Source organism: Diadema antillarum, unplaced genomic scaffold, assembly GCF_040938485.1.
Source record: "Diadema antillarum isolate AM-2024a unplaced genomic scaffold, OU_Dant_1.0 seq00000570_RagTag, whole genome shotgun sequence".
Classification (NCBI taxonomy): Eukaryota; Metazoa; Echinodermata; class Echinoidea; order Diadematoida; family Diadematidae; genus Diadema; species Diadema antillarum.
Window position 1 is genome coordinate 854,215 of NW_027271508.1, and position 15,385 is coordinate 869,599.

The following is a 15,385-nucleotide window of genomic DNA, read 5'->3' on the forward strand; positions in this document are numbered from 1 at the left end:
CCTTGTAAAGGGCACCATCCCTGACCAGTTGATCTTATGGTAAAGGCAACCCACAAGCAAACGCATCGTAGAACTTGGCATCATGAGCAGGAACTTGGGATAAGTTTAGAGTGCACAACAAAACCTTCGCGCCAAGTTGTAGAGAGAATTACGGATCCCTTGGCAAAAAAAAAAAAAAAAAATCATTGGAAACGGCCAGTCACATGTCTTTTCTTTCACCAAGCTCTCTTACTTTAAAGGATGGCTACAATGTTAATTTCACACAAAGTCTGTAACTATTCATCGTGTTTATAGGTGTTACCAAGTATGTAGATAACGAAACTAACAAAATAACGCAATGAAAAAGAGGTCGTACTTTCCGTTGTTGCTGATTGCAACACTGCAAATCTGGGAAACGAGATGGTGTCGTGTCGTAACACCAATTCCTATTTGTCAGTTCTGAAAAGCCATTGAAACATTTTGATTGGTCATCAACGGTTATTTGTGCCCTTGTTACACATCGCAATGAGCTTCTACCGGTCATTTTTTTTTTCTTTCAGACAGTCACATCGTGTTTTGTTTTGTACACCCCATGAACAGATTTTAAGTTTTATTTGTGTCCATATGGATTATCAATATCATTAAAAGAGTTTCCTCTAAGACACACGCGCAACAGGATGCCTTGATAGACATTTTCTGACTTCTTTTCCTTCACTGTTGACAGTGCGATATGAACATACTTTGACCATGTTCTCTATGAACTGACTCTTTTTACATGTTCTGCGTAGACAATCGGCATATATGAGAGGTCTTTTCTTACAATACAATGCATTGTTTGTGAATTGTGTCATTTGTCGAATTTGATCAACGTGCCCTTTCGTTTTGTGTGACGCAACTGCTGCCCGTGAAAACACTGCACACAGTTTGATATTCGATGAATACCCAAACGGAAAAGGAAATATGATTCAATTGAATCACAATGGCCCACCCTACTGTATGATTCAATTGAATCACAATGGCCCACCCTACTGTATAAAACCAAGGAAATTCAACAGTATCACTACAACGATTTAAGTCTCTATAAATGCGGAATTACTAAAAGTACAAATAGGAACATGCTTGCTTTCTTCGTGTATTACCATGTTTATAGATAAATTATTTGTGAGCATTTATCAACGCCCGCCCGGGAAGTAATGATCCTACAAGAGAAAGTGACCCAAATGTCAATGACGCAAGCATTGCGCCGTAAAAACTTGGGTGGTAAGACCTTTTTAGACGCTGGCCACTTGAATATGTAACCAAACAGCAAACAGGGCCGAAAGCTTCACCCCGCTAAGTGGTCCTTAACGACTCGAGCGTGCTAATGTTGTAAAGTCGATCCAGAGGTGAGAACGACGGCAGTTTTCGTAGAGAAATACATATATTAAGGCTTCATCTTCTATTCTATTAAGTAAACACAGAAATCTCTGGCCTTTCAAATGGACGTTCAAATTTCAGTGACAGATTTTATTTATTTCTGTATGATAATCCTGATATAAATCAAAATTTATTACTCATTTCTAGACACTTTATGATGTCCTGGCGTATCACCTGTCTACTCACTCGTAAAGCTCGATCATTTTGCTTTACACCATTAAAAGAAAATAAACAAACGTTGGATTATTGAATTGCTCGCCAATTTAACTGGCTTTAAAGTTCAGTTATGGTGCTGTATTTTTTTACGCACATCAAACACACACACACTCATGTATAAAAGAGTGCCTTACACACATCTTTATACACACAAACACACACACACATATAATTATATATACATATATACATATAAAAGAGTGCATTTCATACACACTGTAGGGCTTTCACACTGGGCTTCTGTAGAGTTGCAGTGTTGCGTACCGACTACGCCAACCTTACGCTACCCTACGCTGTAGCTACGCCAGCCAACGTAACAATACGCCGAGCTACGGAAAGGGGTACGCGGGGTCTAACGCGAAAAAAAAAAATAAACAAGTTTAATTTTTTGCGTACATATGGCGTAGAGTGCAGGGGGCAAACATACGCAGTATTTACCCAAATCTACGCATCTGTACGCCGTGCCTACGCAATACTATGCAATACTACGCTTATACTTAACGCCAATTTGTATGCAAATTAGGAGCGCTACTCTACGCCAGTCCGACGAAAAATCCTGTGAGGCTCAATCCAAGGATTTAACTAAACACTTCTTTCTCTCATTCTTGCGGTCACTTGCTTCCGTCAAAATGGCTTTTATAAGTACAAGGCCAAGCTCGGCATGATAAGTACGCAACTCTTTATACGCAACTCTTTATACGTAGGACCGGTGTGAAAGCCCCTTAAAGAGGGTAAACCCAGTCCAAATATAAGTTAGTCTAATAAGAAAGAGAAAATTTTTACGAGGTCAACAGGAAAAATTTGACTGAAATCGGATGAAAAATAAGGAAGTTATGATATTTTGAAGTTTTGCTAATTTCTGCAAAACAGTTCTTGTACAATGGATATGAATATGCAAATGAGTGAACCAACCATGTCATACCCTCACAATATTCCGTTGATCGTGTACAACAATAAAAAACTACGAAAATTCATTGTTTCTGTCATTGACATATGAAACATGATGTTATTCCTCGTTGAATAACTTCAGAAAAGTGATCACTTAGATATACGAGGATTTGAGCCTCGGGCATAATGGCGTTTTAATGAAGAACTGGAAATTTCAAAATTGTATGTACAAACTATATGGTAAGTTGTGAGGGATTGACATGCTCACTTTGCCATTTGCATATTCATATTGACTGTTCAAGAACTGTTTCCCCCAAAAATAGCGAAACTTCAAAATGTCATAACTTTCTTATTTTTCATCCGATTTCGATCAAATTTATACCGTTGAACTCGTAATATTTCACTCTTTCTTATCAGACTAACTTATATTTGGACTGGATTTCCCCTTTACGGGGCTTTAGAATATTTGGATAACCTTTCTGATTTTAAAATCATGACTGTCGCTTGTAGGCCTATATCCATGTATACAAGTGTATTGGCCACTCCATCGAATATCAAATGTCATAAAAATGATCCCATCACCGGAACAAAATAGAATACATGTAGACAAATCTGCACTTTCTGGGTTCGATCAATAAGCATGGTAGGACACGGGTAAACACACGCACGCACACACACCTACATGATTTCATTCCCGAGAGCATCTACGCTGTCTCCATTAATCGTCGTTCTCGGACGTCTAAAGAAATGAGATAGGTATTGGCAATTGGGACGCCGGGGATCAGTGATGATTTGTTTGAAAAAAAGCTTTCCGGGAACGACTTTACTTACATCTGGGAATTTAACCCCAAGACGGAAAGATATGAAGACAAAAAAAGTAATATAAAAAGAATGAAATGTATACAGAATAAAAGTAATATCAAGAGTGATATAAAAGTAATATAAAAGTAATATTTGCGTAAGGCAATCTTTACACAAATATTTCATGTGGAATATGAAAATATATGTGAAAAGATGTGAATCAAATGAAAATGTATATTCTCACAGCTGTCATGGCAAGCCCCATACCACTCTTACACTTAAATACACACCCATCGCCCTCACAAACACACACATACACACACACACACACACACACATACACACACACACAAACAAACAAAAACACAATTTTTTAATGATTTCTTTTAATAGACCAGTTCGTAATTCCACTTTGCGCATGAGCAGAAAAAGGTCATTTGTACCAACAGGCATCTTGGTTTGTAAATCCACTGAGATAAGCATCTGTGATGCGCTGATTATTCATGTGATCCTTATCTAAATGGTGCTTGCCAGCACATCCACCTGACAGCAAGAATGGTATTTCGCAATATTAAAGGAAATTGGCTGTTATTCACAAAACAATGAAATGGATGCCTGCTAAATTGTCAACTGATAGAGCATTTTCATCACCTGATCTCAACACAAGTTAATTCTTTGTATGAACATGAATTCCATAAATTGTTACGTCGGGCAAGCTTATGCATTATGCCGCTTTGAAAACGAGTGAAGTGCCTAACCAACTGAGAAAAAAGAAAGGTCATTTGTACCAATGTGTACATGAGCTAATTACGAACTGGCTTATTGGAATTCCGTTTGATGTCACCATCGTTCTTACAATAAAACGTATTCTAACATTCAACGTAATCAACGTAATCAAACTGAAAAAAAAACTTCCTCTTAATCGTACAAGATATACAAATGAAATAACAGCCAGCATGATATGCAAGCCTGCTTAATGGTACAAAATAGACAAATGAAAGGATAGCATGGCATGAGAGCCTCAGTAAACTAAAATCTAATGAAGCATTCTTGAATTTATCAAACGAAATCCTTTTTGTCATTACATCAAAATCATAACCCATGTCCCTAACTCCACCCTTACCACCAATCCCCCACCCCCTCACCCTGCCTAGTTAAAACTCATCCCTGTCTACATGGTCTACACCTTGTCGCACGCATGCACACATATACACACACACACACATATACACACACACACACACACATTTTCCCTCTCTCTCTCTCTCTCTCTCTCACACACACACACACACACACACACACACAAACACACAGAGGAATATGTGATACATGGGCAGGGCACCCCCCCCCCCCCCTGCACCACATGGGAGTCTGGCACAACGAAATCAGAGAAATACGGAACAGGTGCATATGTTTCACTGTCCATGTAATTTAATGACAGCTTTGAATACTTTTCAGAATGAACATCTGATAAAAGGAATATTTCAAAATTTTCACAAGTATATACAATATGTCCCACATTTGATAAACTTCTGTCTGTACATAAACTATTAAGTCTTGATCTTACATCACATAAAGCTGTTTCATGTATTTCCGATCTGTCTTTTCAATCAGAAAGTCACAAAATATCACATGGCTTACTTCATAAAAATAAACTTTGTTCACACATACTATTTCTGAATGTTATAATGTATACAATATCGCACATCATTTGTGTATGATCGATTGGCCATAAGGTTTATTACTAAAACAATATAACATACAGAGAAAAAAATACATCAAATAAGAAGCATAACCGAACGAAAGCATTCACTTGTCTGCCGAGATTTTTCAGGTAAAATACGATTTTCTTTTTAATCCTAGCAAGGAAATAATACGAAACAGGAACCGATGTGGCATGCCTGTATTATCTATACATGTAGTTATTACTTTGTTGCATTGGAAAAATGTGGCGGGAATGTTCTGTCATCGAACATTTTGGGTCACACGTACGAAAAAACTCTACTCTGTCTACTAAGGATCTTTTATAAATATCAAATAAAAATACAAGATAAACAACGATGAAACTATATATCAATCTCATTTAAACTTTTTGTTTGACGGTTGAGTGAGAAATTTTTTTAAATGTATCCTAAATGAATGACGAAAGTTCTTTCTAGGTACGAAATTTGTCTTTATATAGTGACCGTTTTTCTTAGGGTCCTTTAAAATTTTCTCTAGTGTTAACAGTATAATAGCAAAACAACAATAAAGTACACATACTGCTTAAAGATCTGCGGACCATAAGCAGAGTATTCAAGCTCACATGATGTACGCTGAACTTCCTTGAAACTGAATATTAAATGTCACCTTTGACGAGAGTACAAGGCCAGTTTAAGTCCGGTGTGAACAAAACACAAGCACAAGTTATCTCAACTTATTTGACTAATTTAGGTGTGGCCTGACGAATAGTTTTAAGTATTGTACTTTATTTATATACGTCTTGTTCATATCCAGTCCGAAATGCACCTCTTTATACTTCCTTTGTCCTTTGTTTCAGACAGGTAGATATTCTCATTTACCTCCAAAAATCAGATCGTATTCAGCAGAGAGAAAGAACAAAAAATGGGTAGTAACTCTCTGACAAGACACAAATCACTACTTACTCACACATTTGGGGGAAGCATTCCACTTTCGGAATCGGGTGAAATGTACTAAGTAAAATAGTGTTCAAAACTACGCCAAACGAGGCATAATCGGATATTACCTAATACTTTTGATTCACGTAATTTGCGTAAAAATGGAACACACACGCCCTGAGGACAAACACAAGATTTATCGACACTTTGATCTATAAAATCTTTAAATTGTTACGGACCAGGACACATGACAAACACAAATGACTCCAGGAGATATGGCCTTCAAGGTCACTACCTTGTACATAGATTTCATTGCATCAAGTGTTTCTTGATGAAGACAATTGAGCTACTAAATTCAAGATGTCTTCAGTGCCATCGCATGGCAGGAATCCAACAATTTAGCGGCATCAGGGGTATTCGGTGTATGTTATCATTAACAATCTTACATTGGCGACATGGGGCCATCATCGAAATCAATAGCTTACCTACCACACACGTTGCCCAGTGTCTCATTAGTTCTACAGTTGCATCTTTGAAATCAAGCTCATTGTCCACAATCTACACTACTTGTCCTGATGGAATATCAAGCCATGAATTTCCCTTCCGTTTACATAGTTTAGACATAAATCCATCGAGTTGAGTGACAGAATAGGGTTAAGGGTTGTGCGTCAAGTTTAATCGCTGGTTTCATGATAATAATTTGTGTTAATTTCCAACCTCTGAAAGATAGCTTCGATCTACTTTGGATATATGCCAGGAGCTGATAATGAAGATCATTGAACACGTGTGTTTAAGGACCAAATACCTGCTCGCTTTACAGCATCATACTCAAGACAAGCTTCCCAGAGTCACCCGATGATCCTACGGACATTTAGGTCAGCCATGATTCCACACTCCAACATTACTGGTTCCTATCATATTGCACAGGCACAAGCTACGCCTTTTCCAAAGTCCCCGCTGTTCTCATTTTCAAAATCATGAGGAATCTTTATCTAATTAACGAAGGCATCTGATGCCTTCATCAGAGGAATAACTACTAATGATATTTCATTTCATGAAGTGGTATTTGACTTGTTCATATCTCTGTCCATATCTTTACGACACCTATCTTTTCTTACGATAGATTGCTGAAAGATAATTTCAACGACTTACCATGAGTATGATGGAACCAAAAACTGACATAGCAAAGGAAATTAAGGGAAGTTTAGAAAGAAAAAAAATCATTCATATTGTTTGCATAATCGGTACATATACTTATGACTAAATATCTTCCACGTCATTATGATTTCATTTGAAGTTAGATTGTGCTTTGTACTTCCTCACAAAATTCTCGAACTTTGCATTACCCTCCCACGAGGAATATCCCTCCCTTCCATATTCAATGTAGCTCTTGAATTTGCTTGCAGAGCACCATCTCTGATAATCAGGAACTCTAGTAAAAGCAAAGAAGAAACACTTCACAGTAGGCTGAGAAAAGAAACAGACGTCTCTAAATCTGACTTTGAGGTGGATCGATAGGCGTAATTCGAAGAATCAGACTATACTTTGAAATAGAATGATGCCAACGCGCTTTCTTTTGTTCACCTTAAGTGCGGTTTCCATATTCAATACAGAGCTGGAGGATGTTTTTAGCAGGTGTAAAGATGATTAATGATTACATACACAGACACACACACACAATAAAAGATTCTAAACATGGCTGGTACATGACTGGTGACGACACACATAGTACTTTTCCTGAAACCATGCTGTAAGTATCACATGTGAATTTCGGGTTTTATCATTTTGCATTTTTTGTTCGCTATTTTTGTTCCGATAAGATTATAGTGAAATGATGAATTGCTTGATGGCACTTCACAGCACAGAGTTAAATTTGGTGCTATGTGACGCACAAATCCGACAACATTATAGATCCTTTATTTTAGTACGGAGTGGTATCCATTACTATAGTTACACGTCACAAAAAAAAATGCAATGCAGACGGGAGACATGTTTAATTGACTCGCAAGTCAGTATGTTCACTCTATGCAGTGAAACTACCATGGCAGAGAGAAACTCCACTTCGCTCTTCAATATGACTGACTGAATGGAGAGACATCAATGAGAACAGGGAGCGAAGGTCATGTTTTGTTTTGTTTTGTTTTGTTCTGTTGTTTGTTTTGTTTGTTTGTTGTTTTTGTTGTTTGTTTTTTTTTGGGGGGGGGGGCTTGTTTGTTTGTTTTTGTTGGGGGTTTATACGTTTTCTGAAGGAGTGAAGCTGGTCACTTATTCCTAGGCAATGACATCATCTCTTCCTCTAATTCGCATAATGTGAATGAGACCGACTTGGCTATTCATTTATGTCCGAATGTAGTGACGGTTTCACTGACCTATCCCATTCGTTTTACGAGTCAAGTCGAATCCGTTGTGGAGGTTCACTTTGTTCCTTTGTAGACAGTTTCCACTCCTACATACATTTTCTGCTATTTTAATGTGTGGTTTGGTGGGATTTGCTTTGAAAGTATGTTTTGTTTATCTACAGAGGCTGCATATACAAATTTGTGATCCTCGGATTCATATTCTTTTACTCTTCATATGTATATGTTGATGGGGCACTGTCGCAGTGTGTCTGTAGCAATCCATACAGACTCTCAACCTTCACCGACACAAGAAACAAATACAGACAACAACCCCACAGATTTATAGTCATGGTAACCAAGTCATGTGACTATATCTACAAGTAATTTAGGGCCTACCATGAGGTAAATATCAGGTCTACGTCTAACTTGTATAACATAATATTATCAAGTCAGACACTGGTCACACTGTACTTACACACATTTTTCACCTATGTGAAAATGCCCAGAAATAGAGACTTCATGAGCTGTGTTTTTATGTGCCGAACTGAGAGTTAGTAAATGCCAAATAGTATGATGGCAGCCTTGTACATGTACACGGAAGCATTGGGAAGATAAAAACCAAAGGACGTAAAACAGGAAGTGGAGGACATAAGTACCCAATACACAGAATGGTAACTGCAATCGTTATCTACGGTTGTCGAAGTCGATCTCAGACTTTGACCGCTTGCGTTCCCTGAACGATCCCATCATTCCTGTACGGTCGACTTCCTCTAACGTCTCCAAGGAGCTCAGCACAAGGGCACTACCTCGCCGCTGGTGAGTCAACTGTAGCCTTCTGGCAGCCGCGTGGTCGCGTGCGTACGACGACGGAGAGGACGGCGTCGACCCACCAAATGTGCTCGTGGGAAAATCCAAACTGGAGGGCTGGATTTGGAGGCTAAGCCTTTGTAGTGATCGCTGGCGGTCTACATTGTATGTATTCGTGGGTGTGATTTCATGTTTTTTTCAATCGTCAAGGCGCATGAATGTAGGGGAGGAGTGATGTAAGTCGGTGATGGGAAGGCGGGATGGATGTTGGCGGTAGCAATGGTAGATTGTTCAGGGTATGGGTTATGATATTAGTAGGGAAAAGGGTGGCAAGGGAATGAGAATGCGGAGGATATTGATTGAAGTTATGTAGAGTTATGGGTTGACCAAAAAAGGATGGATGGAGCAGTGCGGAAACAGAGACATGCTCGTCACGAAATGGGAAAATGAAATGAGGAATTGTGCAAAGACGTTAGGAAGGCGCGCCATTCGGCACACAGAGCGTTGCATTTAGTGCGGCAAGAACGAGGATAAAAACATGACCACAGCGACAATACAGCCGAGTGAATGAATATCCAGCGTGAGCATGATGCGGAACGGATGCGAGTTTTATAAAGACCGACGGAGTTGACAAGTATAACAGCGCACAGTGGATAACACCCAAGCAACAATTAACACAGTACGACACAATACCATTTTGGTTGAACAGAAATTAGTGAAACAGTAGTTTTTCAATGGTCAGACCACAAATATTAGTAGCAATGGGAAGGATTTGTGTCCCAATTTGTTGGTGTTGTTTTTGTTTTTGTTTTTTAAATGGGGGACGTTCACTTTTTTTTAGGTGAACAAAGCGTATTAAACGGCGAAATATTCGTCAATTAGAATACGAAGAGAGGAATGAATGTAAACGTCCATTACGTTTATTTCATGATGGTATCAATAAGTATTTGTTTTGGAATAATCAAATAGGAAATCGCATGTAAAAACAGCACGTAAATCACACATAGACAAGAGGGTTATAGAACAATAAAACCACACGAGCGTTGTATAGATTATCGAAGCAGGAATAAGTTTGTAACAATAATACAGCAACAGGGTAGAGACATGGCTTTGTTGGAAATGGAGAAAATGATTTCACATGAAATGTGCGGCAATTAAGAAATAAGATTAAATTATTAACGACAGCTCATTTGAACAGCGAGACATAGTTGGACACAGAAACACATTGCAACAAGCGTGTGTGATTATTATTGTTTAATTTCAGTGGCACATGAGTTGAGGCAGAAGATGTTTGATCGTGGGTTTTAAAAAACAGCACACAGGGAATGGGTGAATGAGAGGAAGAAATAACAATAATCAGGTGAGCTTAGTTGAAGTATTACAGAAGTATTGTGAGTCTTTGTACTAAATGCCCTGTAAAAACAGCATGCAGCGTACAACCCGGGTTAATTTGTGGGAAAGGGAGCAAAATAAAAGTAAACATAATAAAAGCAAAGTTAGATAAAACAATTTCTTGAACATGAATAAAGATCGTGAGTCAGTTATACAAGCAATGTATCGTGATACATCAAATCAATTACGGTCAAAACCTTACAAGTAGCATTTGATATTGCACATACAAATACAGACTTAGACACATACTAACATGTTAAAAAAACCGGACATGGATCATGCACATAATACACGTGAAAAACTCTGAACCAAGCTTTTAAGCGTTCACAATGCCACACCTTGGCAAGTTATAGATAGGCAAATAATTTCAGGGGGGAAAAGACTTTTAGGTACATAAACTGATTATTTAATCAAAAAAGTAAAAAGAACCATGATAACATTTCCAAAAATGCACTAGTTTGCCACAGTTGTCAAGTCCAGTCGCTATAAAGACAGTATTTGTATTTCTTTCTTTTTTCTCTCCTTCATTTCTTTCCAGCTAGGGTGGCTGGAGCGACAAACGCACTCAAGAGGCGTTCCGTCTTTCAACGGTATTTTGTCCGTTTATCCGAGTTCGAGTTATTTTGTGATCTCTCATCCATTGCTATTCGTCTTCGCAGACCCAAGTTTGTTTTCGAACTCAGGCATGGATTCAGAAGGGGAGTCGGGTGTATCGTCGGAAAAGCGCATGCGCATAAACTTTCTCCTGACGTTGTTGATCCTAAAACTGAATCTGGACCTGCGCAGAAACGCCAAACTTGGCGAAGCAAATGCGCGCGGTACGTATCCTGAGGCTGCACGACAATGACGTAATGACAAGTTACAAAGCAATTGACCAATGAACGAAACATGCAGTTCAGCGTGCGATGACACGGATACGTACGATGACAAGGAGCACGTGTGGTAGTTGTTATAACAGGCAAGTAGAAAAGGGAAAAGGAGTGAAATTTAAAAAACAGACAAAATCGGGAAACGTGTTAAAAATTTGGGGGAAAATCAGCAAAGCAAACGCAAAATATTCTGAACGGGATATCGTGATTTAAACTTGAAAGCAGGCTCTACATTGTGGCTATCCTACAGGGGTAAGCTAAGGGTTAGACGCTCTAAAAGAATTCGCAGTTTTCTTTTTTTTTTTTTAGAGCAGACTTTAGCAGATTAAAGCTGCTGGGACGAAAATTAGCTCCACATACCATGAACTCATTTAGCCTCTACACGTAAAAAGGGCGAGGTTATTCTACGGGAAAGGGTACATGAAATGACCACACAAATAACAGATATTGATCTTAGAACGTTACTAAATGCTATAGGATTTCTATGAATTACCTGATGTGAAAACTATTGTACAATGGGGTATTTCTTTTTTAAATGAGTTTCTGTGCTCATTGATAAATAAAGATTGTGAACAAACGTCTCGCATCTTACTGATTTCTTCAAGAAAGAAAAGTGAAACTCAAGAGACGAAGAAAGCTGAGCTTTGGAAAGGGCACGTAAAAACAGAAAAAACTGTAACAATAAAACTTCGAAGACATTTTCTAGAGAGAGCACAAGCGATGGATTCCCCTTTTCTCTAAAACAAAAACAAATGCTGCTTAAAGTCACATTTGTGTTTACAGAGCCCGAATCTGATGGCACAATAATGACAAATTGTGCATTTCGTACAAAGAACAAAGACATCGATAAACTTTTCTAATCATTCATCACTGGCACACCCTAGTGTCATGGTACTTCGAATGCAAATAATCCTATCGCATTGTATGCTGAAATTGAAATGCAGTGCACATTCCTTCCTGCATACACGAAACCGATTAATGAATGTCAATACGATACTAAGAAGTAAAATGCAAGAAATGTAACAGCAGGTAAATATATTTTCTTGATCTGTGTGACTGCTCTCCTGTTTCGCTGTCATATTAGGTTTTGCCTGAGTATTGTTCCATTCACATTGTTAATTCTCAAAATCAATGCCCTTTTGGGACTTTATGATATTTCTCTTAAGGCTTTGCCATATCTGAAAGCCTGTAACAGCATTATGACGTTATTCGATGCTGAGAGTGCGTATTGAATTGGTATGATAGAATTAATGGTACTTGTCATTCTTTCAAAATGTTCCTAATTCCCATCAACAGTTAATCAGATCTTTGCGTATCTCTCTCACTTTTTAGCTTCATCAAGTTTGTTTGTAGCATGGCAATTTGTGTGTCCCCTGACACTGCCTACCTCTTTCTATGCATTTGGAGATTCCCTTAAAAGTGTGCTGTACATCTTTTGTGAAATGATTTCCACGCCATGCACACTAAATACGGCATGGCATGCATAATGATTGTTTCAAGAACAGCGTAGCCAGCGTGGCTGTGTGGAAGGAAAGCTATTTGCTGAACATCGAGTGAATAGTTTCACATTGTTTCAAAACGTAATACCAGTGTGCCACAAATGGCTGAAGTCACCCATGGTGTTCTGTCGTTCCTGCCCGCATCCAAATGACATCTTTAAACCTTACAGATATCATCGCGTTAATAAAATTTGAGGTGATTGATTGCATTTTTGGAAACAGTAGCTTATAATGACATTGTCAGCTGCATTGAATCAGTATACAACGAAGAAGACGTTTGCTAGAAAGAGGTAGTAATGTGCTGGGAGTTTTAGAATGTGATCACGTGTCATAAGAGGCTAAGGTGAGACATGCTCAGAGAACTGATGAAACCACCTGCCCTGAGCAGCCTTAAGCTGTCCTTTAGCCTCGGCTTCACCCGGGGAACATACTGACCATGCTTGCGGCCTTGAGACCCGGCCGGGCTTCCCGACGTTCCCTGGCCGTCTTCTTTGGCGTTAGGGTCGCGGGCTGGTACGGCGGGGTCGGACTCTCCCATTCGCAGGTAGAGCCCCTTGGAGCCCAAGAACGGGCAGACTACTTTTGCTAGTAGGAGCTCCAGCTGTACGTACTCCTCCGAAGGCGTGGCTGCCGGGTTACCCGCTTCATGCACGGCATGAAGGTTGAGAAGCATCTGCGTGATCTCAGGTGGTACCTCGCTGTCGTTGCACTCTGATAAGGCTTCTACAAAAGTAAACAGTAATGTATTTCAAAAAGAAAAACAACATCATTATCACAGACATTACAGGATTTTGCTACCTTACTTTGGATTAAGAACTTTGCAGTACTGTTATGATGTCCCGACCCACATCGTATTACTATAATTGCTGTAAATAATGCATATAATATTTTATGGCAAAACAGATTCTTTGGGAACACCAGTTATAAACGAACTTTCTGTAAACAGACCAAAAACACAGCACAAAGCACACACCAAAAAACAAACAAACAAGAGACCCGCGCGTCTAGCGCTCATCCGAGTATCGCAAGTTCACTTTTCACGTAGTCACTTATCTAAATTATTCACAGCTCTACCAAAATTTGACCAGGCATTCTCAAGTAGAAGATGAAAATGTACAATAAGGGCCCAAATTTTTAAGATTCCTTAATATTGGGGGCATTGGGAGCCCCCTGGGGCCCTTTGGGTGGAGCATGGTGCCCATTTTGATAAATTGAGATCCTAACCCCCTAGGGATGCTACCTGCCAAGTTTAATGAAATTCCATTATGAGGTTTTCAGGAGGAAGATGAAAATGTACAATTCAGGCCCCCATTTGGACATCCCTACCCCCCCCCCCCCTGCCCCAAGAGGGGCACCCCTGGATCTTCTATGAACAAACTTGAAACTACAGTCATTAATGTACTCACTCATGGTATTATCTTAGTTCTATCACTTCTGATTCTAGAGATTCCTTCATTTGGGGAGGTTTGGGCCACTTGGGGCCCTCCAGGTGGGATACGGTGCCCATTTGAACAGATTGATATCCTATGCCCCTAGGGATACTACCTGCCAAGTTTGGTGAAAATCGGTCATGGGGTTCTCAAGAAGAAGATGAAAATGTACAATTTAAGCCCCATTAGGACCCCTCCCCACCCCCTCCCCACCCCCTCCCCTGGGTCACAAGGGGGGGGGGGGGCACCCCTGATTCCGCCACGAGCAAAATTGAAACTACAGTCATCAATGTACTAAGTCATAGTATCAACTTAGCTCTATCAGTTCTTGATCTGGAGAAGAAGATTTTTAAAGATTCTTTAATTTGGGGGGGGGGGGGTGGGCCCCTGTGGGGGCCCCCTGGGTGGGCATGGTGCCCATCTTATATTGAGATCCTAACCCCCTAGGGATGCAGAATTACCTGCCAATTTTGGTGAAAATGGGTCATGGGGTTTTCAAGAAGAAGATGAAAATGTACAATTTAGGCCCCATTGGGACCCCTCCCCTGGGTTCCAAGGGGGGGTGGGGCATCCCTGATTCTGCCATGAACAACTACAGTCATCAATGTACTAAGTCATAGTATTAACTTAGCTCTATCACTTCTAGTTCTAGAGAAGAAGATTTTTAAAGATTCCTTAATTTTGGGGTGTTTGGGCCCCCTTGGGTGGGGCATGATGCCCAATTTAACAAATTGAAACTTAACCCTTACGGATGCTACCTGCCAAGTTTGGTAAAAATCGGTTCTGGGGTTTTCAAGAAGAAGATGAAAATGTAAAAAGTTTATGCATGACGCACGACGGACGACGCACGACGGACCACGGACCACGGACCACGGACCACGGACGCCGGACGAAGAACGATCGCAATAGCTCACTTGAGCCTTTGGCTCAGGTGAGCTAAAAAGTGGTTTATCAGTTGTCATAACTACTATGCGAGTTATGGTAGCAATGTGACTTCCGACAATCAACTACAGGGGGAGCTTTCTGTTCTCTGTAGTCATTATCATCATCATCATCATCGTCGTCGTCATCATCGTTGCCGTCATCGTTCTCATCCTCCTCCTCATCATCATCATCATCGCAACTTCGTTT

At 39.7% G+C, this 15,385-nt stretch overlaps 1 protein-coding gene across 5 annotated transcripts in view; it reads right to left on the bottom strand.

Annotated features, from left to right (window-relative positions):
- Window positions 1-8,172: 8,172 nt before the first annotated feature.
- The window catches only part of LOC139735362 (proline-rich protein 5-like), a 114,275-nt gene continuing 107,062 nt past the window's right edge, over window positions 8,173-15,385 (bottom strand). For 3 of the 5 annotated variants that reach the window (XM_071646110.1, XM_071646112.1, XM_071646111.1), the window contains one exon: window positions 12,955-13,547. In XM_071646110.1, the coding sequence (XP_071502211.1) occupies window positions 13,153-13,547 (395 nt within the window). In that variant the 3' untranslated portion in view covers window positions 12,955-13,152. Of the gene's footprint in view, window positions 9,223-9,833; window positions 10,478-12,954; window positions 13,548-15,385 lie in introns of those variants that run through there. The other 2 variants (XM_071646114.1, XM_071646113.1) reach the window with 2 other exon arrangements.